Source organism: Chiroxiphia lanceolata, chromosome 1 (genome assembly GCF_009829145.1).
Source record: "Chiroxiphia lanceolata isolate bChiLan1 chromosome 1, bChiLan1.pri, whole genome shotgun sequence".
NCBI lineage: Eukaryota > Metazoa > Chordata > Aves > Passeriformes > Pipridae > Chiroxiphia > Chiroxiphia lanceolata.
Window position 1 is genome coordinate 100,464,887 of NC_045637.1, and position 18,670 is coordinate 100,483,556.

At 35.9% G+C, this 18,670-nt stretch overlaps 1 protein-coding gene across 1 annotated transcript in view; it reads left to right on the forward strand.

Moving 5' to 3' along the window:
* The window catches only part of LRRFIP2 (LRR binding FLII interacting protein 2), a 59,966-nt gene extending 41,716 nt beyond the window's left edge, over positions 1-18,250 (forward strand). The window contains 15 exon segments of the mRNA XM_032684502.1: positions 4,614-4,680; positions 4,683-4,715; positions 4,718-4,759; positions 4,762-4,781; positions 5,063-5,155; positions 11,876-11,931; positions 11,933-12,000; positions 12,226-12,313; positions 12,315-12,355; positions 12,936-12,985; positions 14,370-14,490; positions 15,491-15,578; positions 16,463-16,497; positions 16,500-16,567; positions 17,329-18,250. Coding sequence (XP_032540393.1) covers positions 4,614-4,680; positions 4,683-4,715; positions 4,718-4,759; positions 4,762-4,781; positions 5,063-5,155; positions 11,876-11,931; positions 11,933-12,000; positions 12,226-12,313; positions 12,315-12,355; positions 12,936-12,985; positions 14,370-14,490; positions 15,491-15,578; positions 16,463-16,497; positions 16,500-16,567; positions 17,329-17,439 — 981 coding nt within the window. The 3' untranslated portion in view covers positions 17,440-18,250.
* The last annotated feature ends 420 nt before the right edge of the window (positions 18,251-18,670 follow it).

Below are 18,670 nucleotides of genomic sequence, written 5' to 3' on the forward strand. Positions count from 1 at the left end.
CAAAGCCAAAGTAATAGTTTTGACAGATGTGCTGAAATCAATTTGGGCAGGCGTATTGCTTGCAGGAGAAGATTAATTTTGTTTTAATCTTTTGCCATTAAAAATATTTTTTTATGTTTATGGTTTTCTGTTGACATTATGCTTGTCTAAATAGTAGGTTGATTTTTTCAACATTAGGTTAATGAATGTTAAGGAAAGTTTCCTGTGTGACCATCCAGGTGCCACTCTGGCAATCACACTCCCATCACCTGAGACTTTTCCTGGTGGGACCGAAGCCCCTTCACAGCGGGTGGCTCCACTGACTCCCCTCACACACCACTGTCACTGTCAGACAGGGTTTCCTTACCAGCTCAGCCCCAGGTTTCCAATAGCAGAGTCCCAGATGTCTAGTTCCTTTAAGTAGTTTTATCATGGTGCAGCAATGCCAAACCAGCTCTAGCTGGTGCCTCCGAGGAGGGACCCTGAACCAAGCAGTCCCTGGGCAGCTGTCGCAGTCTATGCCTGTGCTGATGCCACAGGCGCCTGTGCCCTTTGTTGTGCTCGTTGCTGGGAGGTCCAGCTCTTTCCCTCATGCAGAACACAACCTGCAGCTTGCACTGCAGCCACACACCAAGCTACCTGCACTAAGTGTAGTCCCACACATGAGATTTATCTATTTTGACTCATTCATACTAGTGTGTATGCTTTCTTTTTTGAGTTTTCACGCAGTTAATAGTGCAGCTAAATTAAAGTATGATTATTTTCACCTGCTCTGTGTTGAAGGAAACTGAACACAGCAAATGATGTGGCTTAAAAATCTCTTTCAGGAGATTGTTTGTTCTCTTTCCTGTTATCTAATTGTGAATGGTTTCACAAAAGTAAAGAGATCTTTCCATATTTGTTTTATATCCGCATATAGACTAAATTTAACGGATGCTTCTTGTACTAGAGCATATAACAGTATTTAGCAGCTTCCTTGAATTTCTTTGATTAAACAGTGTATTAGATGGTGTTGTAAAGAGAAAATACGTAATTTGAGCTATTCAGTGTAGCAAAAATATTACCTCTCTAGAGGATAAGTAACTTTGAATCTGATAGCCATATGCTCAGATGAAGTATGTTTTGTTTTAATTATATTGCCATTTGAATGTTAAAAATACTTCAAAGCACAATAGATTACAAGATTATTGGACATAGCTATGATTGAATGTAATGTGAGATTGCTTCATATTTTCAGAGTGGATCTAACTCTCATGCTTTTGCATGTTTGCTAGCATCTCATGACTACTGTTCTGAATCATTGCTAATGCACTGTTATTTATTGTAATCCATTACAGTTACCAAAGAGCACAGTGTGCAATAAACAGTCAGATCTTCATCTAAGCTTGGCTTTCAGAATTGAATTGCGTTTTATGCTGTTGCTAATACTAAATAATGTGTTCCTAAGTTAATTTGCATTCCATAGAGATTCTTTCAGGAACCTTTCTTTTTAATTAGGAAGGTATTGCCTTTTCCTCAACTTGTGCTTTGGCAGTTTTGTCTTGTGTATTTTAGAAGAGGTACTAGCATACCTCCATTTACACTGCTTTTAAGGGAATTGTTTTCAGTGGTTGAGTAACAGGTATTTTTAATCACACTACCTTCTGATCTCTCTGGTTGCCCATCCGTCATGCTGCTAAAAGTGTGAGCTTTACCTACAAATATGGTGGATGTCAACAGAATAAACTCTAATGTGGGTAGTTCTGATTTAGTTAGGTCTTCAAATCTTTTCATGTCTCAGTTTCATTCAGTTTTGTTGGTCTTTTCTATTTCTTTGCATCAACTAGAAAGGAATCCTTTTTCCTTCCTCAAATTTTTCTTTTATGCTGTTAACAGTGCACTCTCTTGATGTCTGTTGCATTGCATGATCTTGTTCTAGCCAAGCAGGCTAATTTTTATAGTCTTTTGACTTTACTGATAGAATTGTGGGTGGTATTTCTTCATAGCCTTAGGTTATATGCAGAGCCTTATCCATTTTCATTCTGGCCTGTTCCCACTGCTCATCCTTAGAAGTTCCACTGCCTCCTTAAAGTGTTTCAGAAATTATTTAAAATCCATATTATTTTTCATCAAACTGGAAGACACTTCTGAAATTATGTGGAATTCTTGAACCACGGGGAGCATGTGTAATACTTAACTTGAAAAGAGAAACAATTCCAAAGAAGTCTTTGCAATGTTCCACTTTTTTTTAACCCATCAGAGACTCTTAGACATAGCTTAGTTTCTCTCTCAGAAGCAGTTTTCACTTATTAGTCTCCAAATCAATTTATTCCTTTTCCATAACTGCAGATTCCACACCCTCTCCTTCTCCAAATGAATTTACTGATTACTGACATTTTAGTCCCATGTTTTAAGCCCCAACCGAATCTTCTCTTTAAGGCTGGAGTCCTGGAGCATGTGGCATACAGTAAGAGGCTGAGACAATGGCCTTTGACCTTTGGAGGGTTGGTTGGCAGTATACAGATGCATGCCAGTCATTTTCAGTGTATCTTATAGGAGGCTGTAGAGAATACAGAGCAGACACCTTTCTAAGGAAAATATGCAACAGACAAAAGTTGCATTGTTAAGAGCAGAAATTCCAATTAGAGCTCAAGAAAAAGACTTTACAAGAGGAAGGCAAACCCTGGCACAGGTCGCCCAACAAGATTCTGTGGTCTAGATCCCTGAAGATACTCAAAATGAACTGGAGATGAGCTGTGAGCAGCGTGATCTTGGTTGGCCCTGTTTAGTTAGGAGATTGGACCAGACGGCATTCAGAGATCTTTGCCAACCTAAAATACTACGTGGCCCCAATCACCACATTCACAGAAACAATCAAATCAGATTTTTTTTCCTAGTTGTATTTTTTGTTAAATTTCATGTCTCCCCATAAAATTACTATAGCATTCATTATAATCCTAGTATTTTCTCTTTTTCCTCTAAAGTGGATTATTCTTTAAAATCTTTGGAAGGTTTGCTGTCTCTAGCACTTTTTTACATCTTTACATAGCCAATCTTTACATAACTGGTCACACTTACAGCACCACAAAAATGTTTTCTCTGGGTTTAATCTTAAGAATTACTTGAAATGCATTTACGTATATTATTCTTTTTTTCCTTTTATCCTGACTCATCTTTGCTGTTTGCTATTGCTTCCCAGATGATAATGGTACCTTTCTTGTATTTTTCACTACTTAAACTGTTTTGTCTCTTCTGATCTGTGGTCTGTCTAGATATATCTTAAGTTACTGTTTCGGGGTTTCTGAAAAACTGTATTTCTCCAGCAGAAAATTCTGGAATTCAGTGAATGAAATAGAAAGGTATAAAATACCTGTGATTATGATAAAATTATAAAAGGTAAAATACATACTTAAAGGACACCTTTCTCAAAATGGAGATTTGCAACATGGAATAGGGTTTGGGGATAGGGGTTTTTTTGCGTTTCTTATAGCAGAATATTGAACCGTGACTTGGTATTTCTAAAAGAAGACATGAATATAATTCTGCAGCAAAAATGTTTGCATAACTTTACTATATAAGAGATAGCACTGTTCAGTGTTTACTTAAGAAACTTAGGTTGTTACCACCTTCTCCCTTAATATCTTAGTCCTAGTGCTCTGTTTTCTGGAAAACCCAAGCTTCATACCTTCCTGTGCTATTTCTACTGTCATAATACAAATAATTAAAAATGGAGATTGTGCTATTTATGCCTTCAAGGAACAGATTACATGAAATAATAGGAGATTTGTAGTAGGTCACAGATGTACTTCGTAAAGTGATTGGCTCAGTGGTTCTTTTTCAATTCTAAAATTAGGACTCTGTGAAAATCAATTTTTATATTTTAAAATCATACAATCATAGACCATGAAGGGGTGGAATAGACCTAGAAGATCATCTAGTCTCAACCCCCATAATGCTTATTGAAATAATTGCGTGTTTAAAAGTGCCTGGAGTGATATTTGTTCTAAGTAGTTAAATGGTTGACATTTGTTACAGTACTGAAAAAAACCAGTAGGATAATTAAAATAGGATAAAATGTTAAATGGAAGAGAATTGTGTAAGAGGGTAGACAGCAAGACATATGTGCTCCTTCAGGTAGAGAATCAAGCATGTGAATCTTTACATACTTTTTTTTTTAATCTTAGTAAGAAATATAAAGAAAATATCTGCTTAAACAGAGAATCCTTATTACTGAAATAATGTGACTATCTTAAAACTTTGAATCTAAGGTAATAGAGCACTACTTAAATAATGAACATTAAGTTAAAGCTACTCTTGGAAATATTTTTGTGATCTCTTGTAGTGATTTAATTGTCTGAGTTCTCTCTCAGTTTTTTGCCTCATTCTGAAGTGTTTTCTCGTGCATGCCTTGAAAATATTAAAAACTGTCATTCTACTACTGTATCCCTGTGAGTTGTGAAGGTGGCAGAATAGAAAATGCCAGTGAATATTATCTTATATTTTTCATGCTTTTGTAATGATAACTTTTCATTGCTATGTATGACCTAACTTGAATAATGGAAATTGAACTGTGACTTGATATATCTAAAGGGAATATTTTAACATTATAACTGTATCAAAAAGTTAGACTAATATAACCTTTCTGCTATCTATAGGATTCACTAGCTGAAGTAGAAGAGAAGTACAAGAAAGCTATGGTTTCCAATGCTCAACTAGACAATGAGAAAACAACTTGGTTTACCAAGTGGATACTTTAAAGGGTTATTGAGGAGGAAAGAAGAACAGATAGCAGAGTTCTATAGGGAAATGAAGAGAAGTCAAAGGTATTTTTTTTCTAATTATAAATTATAGAATTCTGGACTACTTAGTAAGAACAGTTGAAAACTTTCAAATCAGCTTTTCTTGTAATATCGCGCTTAAGCCTTTATAGCATCTTTCTCTCTCCTCTACATTTAATGAAATAAAATCTTCCGTGTATATCTGGAGAACTTACCTGAAACACTGCATGATAATTTTTTTGACACCTAGGTAGGTAGAATTTCTCTAATTGTTGCATATTCTTACTTAACTCAAAAGAAGTATAAAATAATGATTATTGATATAGGAATTGGAAAGACAGAAACACACCTGCAATGTTCTGCGACATAAGCTGGATGAACTAAAAGAGGGCCTTCGACAGAGAGATGAACTGATAGAGGTATGTTCATATAGATAGTGTATGACAGAACTTATGCAAATAAATATGGTGTAAGCTTGAATGGGAACAGCCATCTATATACAAAACAGGATTGACTATTATCTTGCATTTTTAAGAAGAATTTATCTTGTTTTAGTGGGTAGAATTTAAGCTACTAATCTCCCTAAATTTATAAAGTTGAAGATGTCTCTGCAAGGTTTTCAAATGTGTACATCTTGTAACTGCTTAATCTTGTGAGAGTTGTGTTCTCTCATGAATGTTCCTAGTATCTTTCTTTGGTGTGAGGACAGAACTAGTGTTTGTGTGGCCAAAATCTTTTTCCATATCTAGAAGTTCTGATGCAGGATAATACCAAATGTATTCTTTGCCTTTCCCAAAAGTTTCCATTTCAGTTTATTCAGATTTTGTGAACATCAACCACTGAAGTTTGCAGTATTGACTGCTTGTTTGTACTAGGCAAGCATAAATATAACAACACTGGTCAGCATGTTTGGGTCATAACCATGTGCTGGCGCGCAGTATGTTCTTTTCCCCTCTCACCCTGATCTTTTCCCTTTTGCCCTTCTGGGAACAATCCCTAAAATCCCAGACCTATTATCAGTCTTTCATTTTAAAATGGTCCACAAAACATATATATATATATGATAGTCATACATGTATATAGATATATATATAATATATGTATAGTCATACATGTATATAATATATATATATATATGATAGTCATACATGTATATAATATATATAGATGTATGTATGTATAGTCAGCAGTTTGTGGGTGTCCATTTCCCAATGATTTTAGTTTAAAACATTGAAAGTTGTAGTTCAATTAGTACATCATTTTCCCACTGCCCTTTGATTTTAATAAAAATTGATGATTTTAAGTGTATGGGCCAAGTTTCCATATTGATTTTCAAAAGCTGTGTAAAAATTTCACTGATCCTTTATTTCACTATGTTCTTGTGCTCTCTGGAGTACAGTAACTCCAAAAGACTTCTGAAACATCCCAATTCTGTTTGAAAGTAATATGCATCATGAACTGGAGCTGATATGATTTACTAGCAGAAGAAAAGGAATAAGATTAGCCTAAGTATCATTTGAGTCACATAAATGCTGACAAGCAAAAAAAAACCATAGAAAATTCAGGTTGTAGCTCTGTTACTGCTAGATTATCTTTGGCTTCACTGAGAACTAAAAATTAACTTATATGATCTTGTTTGGGGTTTTGTTATGTTTTGGTGGGGTTTAAGTATACTAATCAAGAATATGCAGTAGGTTTACCTGGAATGTTTGCTTTGGTAGAATGAGCATATGTTGAATATCACAAATGCATTCAGTCTCTTCAAAGATTTGACCCATATTTACCACTTATTTGAGCAATTTCTCCATCTATCAACACTAACAGAAAATCTAGGTGAAGCCATGTAGCTTTTTGCAGAAAGACATTGCCTTCCATTCCCAGATGTAAATCAAGTTCACTCGTTAAGAGGGAAAACAATGGTCTTAGCCCTAAAAATTCTTATGACATCATACCTAAGAATTTTAGTTATGTTTGCAGGACAAGCAGCAAAATGCAGTGATAGTCAGCTAAAAAAAATTGGACCACGCTCAATATAGTATTCATATAGTATCAGAAAGCAGTATAAGCAGCTGTCTTTTGCTTCCTGGATGCTTGATTCAAACTCTCTATACTTTCAAGAAGATTTTTATTTTGTAAAACATTAATAAAACCACTTGTTAAGATTAGTATTCACTTCTGAAGGGGACTTGAAGGTATCTAGAAATTACAACCAAGGTAATTGTATTCCTATAGAAAGGATGTTATCCCCAGACTGCAGTGGGAACAACTGCTAAAGAAACGTAGCTCTAGCTGCATTAGATTCTCCCATCAACATTGATTGAATAAAATTAATTACCATTCTCTTGCATGAATTCATAAGAAATATATTACATTAAGCTGCATGCTGTTTCTGTAACTTCATGCCCATAAACTCTTTGGTTGACTTTTATTACTTAATTTCCTTTATCTATTTGAATGTTTGGTTTTTTCCCATTTCCTTATTCTCTTTCCTCTTTTGTTCTTCCCTCATCCTATTTACTGCAGGAGAATCAACGTATGCAGGAGAATATAGACTCCATAACCAAAGAGGTGTTGATCTCCAGGAGACAATTAATTGGAAAGATAAAAAAATAGGGGTATGAATCAAATATGGGAGGAAAGGTATTTTTTTTAATTTAGAAGTAGATGGATGCCCCTGCACCCCAAGGAAATGTGCACTCCAAAGAAATGAAGGCCACTCCCAATTTAAATGTATAAATGTTTTGCAGTCTTTCTCATCTTTAGAAAATTGGCTACACTTCATCTTTACTTGCATGATGATGAATAATGGTAATTAAATCTATAAGATAAACTGTTGCACATACAATTTTATAATTTTTTACAAAATATTTAATGGCGTGCCTAGTGCTAAAAAATATGATCTTGAATTGACTTCTGTAGCCAACTTGCGCATCCCTGTATTGCACTTCTGATCCTTCCAGGACTGTTAGGCTTGGATGCAACACTGAATCAAGCCAGTTTTGTGTACCATACAAAATGCCAGAGGTACTAACTATTGGAATTAAGAGTTGGAATCTATACAATGGTTGTGCAGGAGCTTTTGAGGAGCATCTGTAGGGTTTCTATATAGGAAGGAAGGTGGTACAGGAAGAACTGTGCTGATACTCACTATGCAGCTAATGTAGGTCAGGCAGGGTTTGTCAGCTTTTCTTCTGGGCAGCACAGAAGTCACAGAACTGTCTGAGTCATCTGATCTTTGGTGATAACTACATGGCTCTGAACTCGTGGCTGTTCTGGACCACAAGTAGATTGCCTGGAGGTGATAGGGAGTTAATTGGAAAGCCTCTAGAAAGAAATTGTCTGCATCTTAGCAACTCCAGGGTCATTTCTCTCTAACTGAATTGTACACCAGATTTCAATATATGCAGATTTTTTTGAAAATTGTTTTATTTGCTGGAATTCAAGTCCTTTTGAAAAGTTATCTTTTAACTCACGGTGCCCAGTTCACAAGTACCCTGATATACTGTCTTATTTATTTCATATTTCAGTCTTTCAATCCATATTGCGATATTCTTTTCCATCATTAAAAATTTCAACATTCTTAAGTTTTTGGACATTCTTCTGAAGCTTTTTTATCTTAAATTTACCATATTTTTTCATACTTACTTTTCACATTGTATACCGGACTGTCTCGATTTATACAGTATTTTTGTGTTCTTTCAAATACATTGCCAGAATTAATAGAGAGCATATGTAATGTTCAAAATATAGTTACCAGCTACTTTTTTTTTAGCTATCTCAGGATTGAAATCTTAAGTTATGCAAATGTAAAAACATTGCTCTTCTCTTTCCCACATCTGTAAACATTGACATACTTTTCATAGCTGTTTTTGAGTCTTTCTCCCTACTATGGAGCAGATGTGCTAATTTTTACTCTATTCCAGCTTCAGAGATCTGAGAAGCTTCACAATTGTCATGGTTTGAGAACCCCAAAAATCCAATTCCCTAGTCTAAACCCCCTCCCACATCTCAACCCAATGTGAGGTGGTTTTTTCCAGACACCACACTAGACTCAAATGGGGGAAAGGGAATATATTACAATGACTGTACAAATAAATACTACCATACATTATATACAATCTTAATTATCTCTACCATGACTTAAGTATTTACAATGGATCAAATCTCTTCTCCCCTCCAAATAAAAGTCCAGGAGGAGAAGGAAGATCCTTTTCCACTTTCAGAGCAGTAGTCTCTAAGACAGCAGGCTTTCTTCCTCTCATGCATGCAGCAGCTGTGGCTGGATCTTTGCCAGTACTCACGAGGGGGTATCCAAGCCCCCTCGGCCACTCGTCTTTCAAGCGAGGATCTTCTTCCATGGGCTACGTTCACCCAGACAAGGTCGTTCACCACGGTCATACCACGAAGCGCAGGGGTCTTCGTGACGGTCTGTATCTTCAGGGGATCCAAGTTCCCTACAGAGTTCTGTGCTCTATCTCAAGCAGCGTGGGGGCCAAGGTCACCTCTCCGCATTCCTCTCAGAGCTCTTCAGCTCTTTTTGCAAGTGCTGTAGCACTCCAAGGCTCTTTCAAGTAAGAGTCCATCATCTTCCTCCTTTCTAGGAGGGGTCTCAAAAGGGTTTTGGGGGGTCTGGTTCAGTTCTTACCCCCAAAACTCTGTGTAGAGTTTAGTCCTGCTCTCTCTCTCTCTTCATTAGACATCTCTGTGTCTCTCCTACTTGACTGTAATGCCTCTGCCGCTTCTTATCTTTTGGCTCTCTGCCACTGCTTCTTCGGTCAGTGCAGTTCTGCCGCTGCTGCTGCTGCTGCTGCTCACAGTGAAGAAACATCCCCTGGCTCATAGCAAAATACATAGTCCAGCTTAACACTGTTCCAAGTCTCTGCAGCCCCCCCAGCCGGGGCTGGGGGGCCAGAGCCCCCAGGGGGCTCTTGTTCTCTTCATGGCCTTACAACATGGCTACCTCTTCTACCAAAACTACAACTACCTTCTCTTCCGTTCGTTTGTGATATGTTTATATTTTGCAGAAGCACTCATTGGCTAAAACTCCAAAACTTCAAGGGTCACCATCCCTGGGGATTTTACCATTTTATAACTGCAGGGGAAAACTGTTTCCCCCCACCACAACTATGTAGTTTATAACTAGAATTGTAATGTAGTTTTACGATGTATGCAAAACTTTTGCTGTCTCAGAGAAAGAAAGGGAGGCAAACAGAACAAAGATAGCATGAGTTTCTTTTACACCGTCTTCTTATGTTATCCTGTTTCTACAATGTTTGAAATTTGCAGTTGTATTTGATCTTAAATTAGATCAGTTTGAGGACACTGGACTATAGCTTCAGATTATTTCCTGAAATACAGCTATTTTACTGTTTGGTGGCTCCAAATTGTACAAGTATTGCCAATTTGAAATTTAGTAGTGGCAACTCTTGAGTTTGGTATAGATTTCATGGAGATTGTGGAAAATTCAGAAAATAAGACCCCAGACAAATCTGCTTTCTGCCACATGATTTTACTCATACTGATATGTTAAAACATGCCCATAGAGCTTAGTTGTTCTGATTTTTGTCCCCTGCCCAATAGAGGAATGGCAAAAGTAGATTTCTTACAAAATCTGTGTCATATTACATTAACCCTTAAGCATACAAACACTAGGATTTTTACTAAAGTTTCCAACATTGAATAATGATTATTAAGCTCTCCATATGGTAGAGATGTATAGTGATGACAGTAGAGATGTATAGTGATGTCGGTTTCACTTCCTTCCCCATCAGAATTTTCCAATTTCCATCACCTGTGCATTAGGGGGTGAGGTTTGAAACATTTTTGGGAAGGTCAGCATCATCACAGGACACTGTCAAGGACACAGGATCTGTGTCTGTAATGTGATTCTAGGCCTCTGTGTTCTCTCAAGTGGGTGAGCTTACTTTCCCTGTGTCTATGCCACTATTTTTGAAAATGACAAAGATGTATGTATCTTTTAAGTGGAACTCAAAATGATGTCATGATGTCACACTATTTCTGATGTAGTTAGAGATCTAGAGTGTGTTAGGAAATAATAGGACATTTATGAATTCTTAAACTAAGATGTGACAGCTAATGTTTTCACAGATGTTGAATTATCTGTAAATTATCTGTAAATGCTAAATAAACATGATAATAACAAGTGTATCAGCACTTTTTTAAAACTTTCTGTTGAAATCGAGTAAAGCATTGAAAAATTGCTCTAGTATACAGATTCTAGATGATTATTAGAATTCAGCATGTGCAGTTATTACAGTGCAAAAGTATACACCTTCATTTCTTTCTTGGTATCAGTCCATTCCAAAACATCATGAACATAAGGTTTAGTGGGATAATTTTCTTGGCAAACTGTGTGTATGCTTTTGCAGTTGCTGTATGGTGAGGATTATTTGTAATGCAGGTAGTATTGAATTTGAATAGAACACTGCAATGTTGCCCAGTCAAGTGAAAGTGTCTGATTAACTGCCAGGTAACACAGCTGCAGCATAGGTAGGCAAACCTACCTATATCCATACTGCACTTTTAACTGACATACTTTTTTGTGCTAAAATAGCGATACTAGAGTTTGCTACCATTTTTCTCTAAAACCAAGTGCTTTGGTTTTAGTAAATAGTGGTTTTAACCCTTAAGCAACTAGTAAATAGGCTAGTATTTGTACGTGGATACATCCAAAGTCTTTATGATGTACGGTGTCTACTTCTGGACCTATAAAAGGTAAAGAAATTAGTTCAATAGATGTAATGTTTTAGGATCTTTTCACTTGAGTGTCAGAAATTTTTATTTCTGGCCACAGAGTGCCTGTATCAAGAAGAATTACTTACATTTTTGGTATTCAATTTAGTTTATAAAAATTTACCAAAAGTAGATTTCAGTAGATAAAAATCTTTTATAGAATCTATTAAGACTTGCCTGAAAAAAAAAAAAAAAGACAAATACGGCATGAAGCTAAATATGCTAAATAAGCAGTTTTCAGAGATATGTGTTAATATATATTTTAAAAGCCCTTTTAATTTCTACTTTTATGGAGCTCTTTGTATTTACTTGTAGAAAATCTCTCTACTATCTGTCATATGCTTTTTCTCTGTGCCATTCTTTTCTTGCTATCTGCCTGAGCCCAGGCCCTAGAAAGACAGAAAGATTACTTTGACTGCATTAAGAATGAGCGAGATGAGCTCAGAGGAGTTGGCTGACCTGAAGGAAACAATGAAGAGAGGAGAGGTATGTTGGTAGTAGTTACTTTACAGTAACAAATCCAAGAATAGAGCGTGAAATCAAGGTCAGTGAAAAAGAGGAAGAATGGTTACTATTCTTGTGGAGTCTGAAAACCTGACCTTAGGGTAGAATAAGTGGTTAATTTCATTGTAGCTGTTTCAATTAACTTTAAAAGCTCTTAAAAAACTTTTCTGTTGATTTATACTTTATAATTTTCTTGTATGAATAAGTTTTTTTCTTTCTTTTGTATTTTTAGAAACAGGATTAGTTATAATTCCAGATGGCACACCAAATGGTGATGTAAACCATGAATCGGTGGTTGGTGCAAAACAGTTGTATCACAAGAAGTGCTCAAGTCCTGGAATCTGCAGGAGAAGGACCACTAGGTAAAAATATCCTGACACACTTTATGGAGTGTCAGAGGTCTTTGTTTCCCTTCTGTTCACACTGTGTGTGATTTACAGCTGCAGAAAGATACCTGTGATGCTTCTGTAATACATACTTACACAACTTTAAAGATTGATTTATTTTAGTTTTTTGCTTACACTGAGTAAAAAGATAGATGTTATATTTGAGAAAGAAAAAATAATAGGGCTTGTATGTTGAAGTGGATTAGTTCTCTTGGTCCAGTTTCTGGTTTATTACTCTCAGAAAGCATCTTGCCTTAAAGTGTAGCCTTTTGTATTAATATGTTTCCATTGTGTTCATGAAAATATTCTTCAGAACTGTGTACTAAACCCGGAGGTCTTGCTTTTAGAATTGTTATACTAATACACAGTGTGAATGAAATATTTTTCCGCATTTACTAACTGAAGGTTAGTGTGTTATTAGTGAGATATCAAAGTTTATGGTCCCAGTGCTATTAGCTTTGAAGAGCATTTTATTTGAAATAGAACAAAAAGTAATGAAAAACATGCTCTTATTCTCAGGTTTTTCTGATTTTTAATCGGGTTCTTTGGTTTTTAGATATCAGGCTACGAAAACTGGTGGAGAAAAAGGAGGAATTATTGTCCCAGGTAAAAATAAGCTATTCAAAAATAGACTTTTGTGTACTTTTGCAGACTAATAATGTATTAGTAATAAACACATATTAAGCACCAGAAGTGCTTAATCAAATACGTAGGCACTAAAGCAAAATAAAATACTCAACTTCTTACCTCATTAGCTACCAGGAATTAGCAACTCTCTCATAGTGTCCTTATCCATATGACTTTGATCTCATTTCAGTACCTGTTAGCTGAAATCTAACTTGCTGCTGACTCTTTCTATAGTGCATCGCTTAAGCTTTTTGTCTTATGTGGAAATACTAAAGTCAGTACAATTACACTGTCATAAGATCAAGTGGCACTTTCTTCAAAATTGCTAAGTCATACTATTTCATTGATCATTTTGTTACTCAAATAGAAAATTCATATTATCAAAGTAGTGTACTTTAATACAGTACAGTATGGAAGAGAGGGCTCAAGAAATATGTTGCATTGAGCAATTGTTAAGATGGTGCTTCAGTTGAAGACATTGCAAATTTAAACTGGTGTTGTGAACATTTGTTTTTGCAATTAATGTACCTTAATTATAGTATAGATATTGGTTTGGAATGTCAGTAAATTATAGTATTAAATATAAGTACTAAATATGTATAGTGTATATTTTTCAATATATAATAGTAAAACACTGATCATGTATTTGATTGTATCATGAATGAGAGTTATGCAAGTATAACTTCCATACTGCTAAAATCGTGGGGCAATATTTTAATGAGAGTGTCAAAAAGGTAGCTCCCATCTTAATAAAAACTCGGTACAGAGTGGGACATAGCTGAAGAAATCTGTGTCCCTGACTAGTGGAAAATCCAAAGACAGCGCTGTAGCATGAAATGGAAAATTTAAAACTAATGTGTGCTACAGACTTGCCTAGGACCATTGTTTCCAGGTGGAGTATGAGAGAGGACCTCCAAAAAAGTGATGGATTATTGTCTCTGTAAACTCACCAAGATATTGTTCAAGATTTTCATGCATGTTTAGAATGGAAAAGATATGCAGTAGAAGAAATCCATAAACGAAGTTTAACGCCATCTACTCCTCTGAAAAGTGAGCCGTGTTAGTTACTGGGTGCTCCTGCACTGTGCAGACATCCCTGCAGCACTGATCAAACTGTTGGGTTTGGGTTGTGCATTGATATGCAGAGGGTAATTCTCCAGTGATGGGGATGGAGGGCTGCAGCCACAGGCCTCAGGACTGGCTTCCCTTCCTCTTCTGCATGGCTCTGCTCCTTTTGCTTACAGTACCTTCTCAGCCAGTGGCATCTCAGGACTGCTTTACCTTTTTACTATTGAACGTTTAGATACACAACTACTGAACTTCAGGAAGTCTCCTTTTCACAAAAGAACACTTCCTTTTTCAGGTTAGAAAACTGAAGATGCAGTTAGAAGAAGAACGACAGAAGTATTCCAGAAGTGATGGCATGAATCCAGATATCATAGGCTTAGAGAATGGTTCTGACTTGCAGCTAATTGAATTGCAAAGTAGGTATATGGTTACTGTTCAAAGTTATTTTTCCTGCAGAGAGGAAACAGACCTTTCCACTCCTTTTGTTGTGCAGTAGTAGTATTGTGAATTAATATATTGTTGAGCAGATAGGTTTTTGTTGGTATATGTCCTTGCATGGAATTTCTCACTGCAGAATAGCTTAAAAATCTGCCTCTTTCAGTGTTGAATAACTACATTCTAGGAAGTTATTTTTCAGTTGATAACTTTGCCTAGAGTAGGTGCCACTACTTGAATAATTTCAATTTTTAGACAATAGAATTTCACCTGAGGTTTTTAAAATATATTCTACCTAATTTATTTGTTGAATCTTTGATACAGAAACTTAATCTAGAAGACTATTATCTTGAAGCAAAACATGAAAATTTATTTAACATGATACTCAGTGTTGCTTCATAGAAGCACTAAGCTACTTTCCATTTCAAGCAAACTGTTTCTTCAGCTGAAAACTTTACTTATTTGACAGATTGTCGTTTAATATATTTGTGTCAATGAACATGAACAAAGTACTGGCAATGTCAGGGCTCAGATGTAACACCAAAATAATTTGTAAAGAGCCATGGAGTTTGTCTCTAAGGTTCACGCCTTGTGCTCCTTATGATTCAAATGTTATTACAGATGTCTAAGGTAAATGCTGTTAGTATTATGTCTGTTGTGGTCTGACCCATTTTGCAGTGTTGGTTATTGTGTTGATTCTCTTTTTTAAGGAATGAGTTTACTGTGTGTTCTAAAAGGTGTGTATCTCATCAATACATCTGAAATTTAGTGCACACTCTTACAGAAACAGTTGTGTTCTGTAACAGGAAAATTATTTATTTTCCATACTCTCAAAGATTTCTGAAAGAACATTTACCTCTTTACAATCTTGTATTCCAGGCTACTCAATAAAATGGTCTTATTAATGAATTTTAATTAAAAGGGAATCTGCTAGTTTAGAGAGTTGCTTTGACTGTCATATTCATGTCAATTTTTGTCTAGGAGATGCCAACAGACAAATTAGTGAATACAAATTTAAGCTTTCAAAAGCTGAACAAGATATAACTACTTTGGAACAAAATGTAAGTGTGTCTTTCTTCATGTTTGTTGTTGTTACACTTAATCTGCACACTTTGACAATACTTTTTTCAACAAAAACTATGAAAACTTATTTCATAATTTGATTTGTTGTTTGATCTTTAGTTTGCACAGAAGGGCACTACATTTTTTTATAGTTCCTGCAATTCAATACTTGTGCAGTCTAACTGTAAGAGAAAATCTCCAGAGATGCTGAACTATAATATCATGTTATTGACTTAAAATTATGAAGTGTGAGAGACACATGTATGAAAGAACCTCTTGAATTTCAGAGAGTAATTATATACCTTACACAGTATTTACAACTTTCTTTCAAGTAATTAAGTTACATAAATTGATTTTTTTGAACTGGTAGCTTCAGTTCCTCTGTATGTTCTGCCATACCTCTGTATTTTAGGAAATTGACTGCAGATTATTACAAAAAATCACAAAATTTGAATCACAGACGCATAGCTTTTCCCTTTGCACAGATTCAGGCTACTACCCTGTCATGTGGATTTGGGGGTAGCAGGAAGCTGTAAATAGAACAATTCAGTGAGTGGGTTTTAACACCTCCAGATTGCAATCACTATTTGTCTCGAGCTCCCTCCTTACTACTGAACTTTGTGCTTGGGCTCAAGACCTTTTTCATCATGTCCTGATAATAGTTCACAGTCTCCTTTCTACTTTGCACCTCCTTATATGGTTTCTGGCTTTCAACTTTTCAGCTTTTATTTTAATCCACGTGTTTCCCAATTCTTTATTGTTCTTGTTCCACTCTGCTTAGTTTTTTAACCTTCTGTGTCCTTCTCAGTTGTGTCCTGACAGGAACAGCTGGTGGCAGGCGAGCTCCAGGTGAAACGCCTGAGTAGTCATCTTTCTTGTTTATGTTTGCAGATTGGGACGACTTGAGGGGCAGGTTGCAAGGTATAAAATGCAGCAGAAAATGCAGAAAAAGTAGAAGACGAACTCAAGGCTGACAAGAGGAAGCTTCAGCGAGAGGTAACTGACTTGATTTCCTTTTCAGCTGTATGCTCCTTTCAGTCTCGAACTGCTCTGTCTTTTGCCTCCAAGCTTTGTTTTTTTTGTAATCGTTTGGTTGCAACTTTAAGTGTTTTTGAGATGACCTTCAAGTCTCTGTGTTGAATTCAGAAACAACTGTAGCACGTAAAAATAATACTAACTACAATTCATGCTGTTCTTTCTTGAAAGGAAGGATCTAAGTTTATTTTTTTCTAAATCTAATAATTCGTAATATTTTAAAGTAATCCTTCTACAAAAATTACTGGGGAGATGGATGGTCCCTATGTCAAGTGACAGCCTGTTAATTATCCAGCATGCACACTCACAGGATACTGGAAAGAAGCTGTATTAACTGAGCTGTTGATCATGCCTTGCTTAAGATCTGCTGCATGACCAGTGTGATGCCTCCTACCTGTGGAAATACATACCTGTATGCAAGTATATGGTAAAGAGGACTTACCTTGTTCTAGGTAAATTACTTTCATTTAATGGGAAGTTGCAGGCACCTAGTTCTTTTGGAATGAATACGTTTTATGTTTCAGTTGCTTCACAATTATTTTTAACAGTTTAATTCTGGGTTCATCTGCCTGCAATAACAAAACCGTTATGTCTTAACTTCTGTGGCACTCTTATAAAGTGTATAATGCTCGTATTCCTGACTAATTTCCTCTTGCAAAGCTTGAGAACAGCAGAAGTCCAAATAAACTAAAGTGATCATAATTTTTGTTTTCATTTTATAGTTAAGAACAGCACTGGATAAGATAGAAGAGATGGAGATGACCAATAGCCATTTAATGAAAAGGCTGGAGAAGGTGAAGGCAAATAGGACTGCGCTTTTATCTCAACAGTGAAGTTGGAAATTGAAAATACAATGCACTGCGCCTTGAAAACTAGCCCCTAGGTTGTTTATAAATACAGACTTTCATTGGCACAAACTATTTAAACACTGAGCTGTTCACTGATGGTTTAGTTTCATAATTAAATTACATACTTTTGTAACTTATGAGAGAAAGAAATGTAGTTTGAATTCCTATGTGAATTACAGCAATTTTTCAGTAGCATTTGATTCTAGAGTCAAAGATGGAGCACAATGCTGTATGTTTGACTTAGCGATAGAAAACGTTTTTACAGCTGTGGAATCAAGTTTACTCACAATCTCCCTTGGCTACTTTAATGATGCTTGATGCTCAGAGACAGCTGCATGAATTCAAGAAGACACTGTATTACTGTACTGCAAAACTAACATGTATTTGCTTAAGACATCACACAGCACAAGTGCCTTTTATCTGGTGCAATTTAGACTTCATTGTTGAAATAGCCTTTGAAAACAGATAGCATTTTATTTTAAGATACATTTGGGGTATTCACTAAACTTTATACATTTTGAAAATACATTTTTGTAAAATATTTAAATTTGTAAGAAAAAAATAGGGACTGTATATAAAAATCTGCTTTTTTTTGCATGGGCACATCTAAGTTCTAGGTAATTTTGTCAAATAATAGCCCTTAATACTCTTAGTATTAAGAGCACAGATTTAAAAGCTTATGTTGTACACCATCAAATTATATGTCATCTGCTTAAGTGTGAATTGAAATTTTATGGTGGGAGGAAGGGGGTGGGAAATGTGACTAAGGAATTTATTAAATGGACACTTTACTGACCAAAACCAGATATTCTGTGTTTTCTTTTAAATACCCAGATACTAACAGGGCAGAGCAAAATCTTTGTAGAATAGTAAAATCTGATATCCATATTCTTAAGAAATATCTTTTTTACTTTGAAGTAGTGAGTTTGAATTTATTTTTTATTTCTTAACCTAGTCTGCTACTGCTTGACAGTACTGCCATGGAAGAGAGGGACAGTACAAGGAAGGAGGTGCTTTTCTGGAATGATGTGGGTTTTGTCTGTAACCTACTCCCTATGGACAGCGAATACTATTTAGAACTTCCATGGTTCAAGCTGGCACATCACACGTAGGAAATCGGTAGCACTTGCGATGGCAATTCTGAAGTGTTTGGAGGTGGCACTGTCCCTATGTTGAACTTTTCTTGAGGTTATCAGTCCAGCATTTGGTCTGAGAG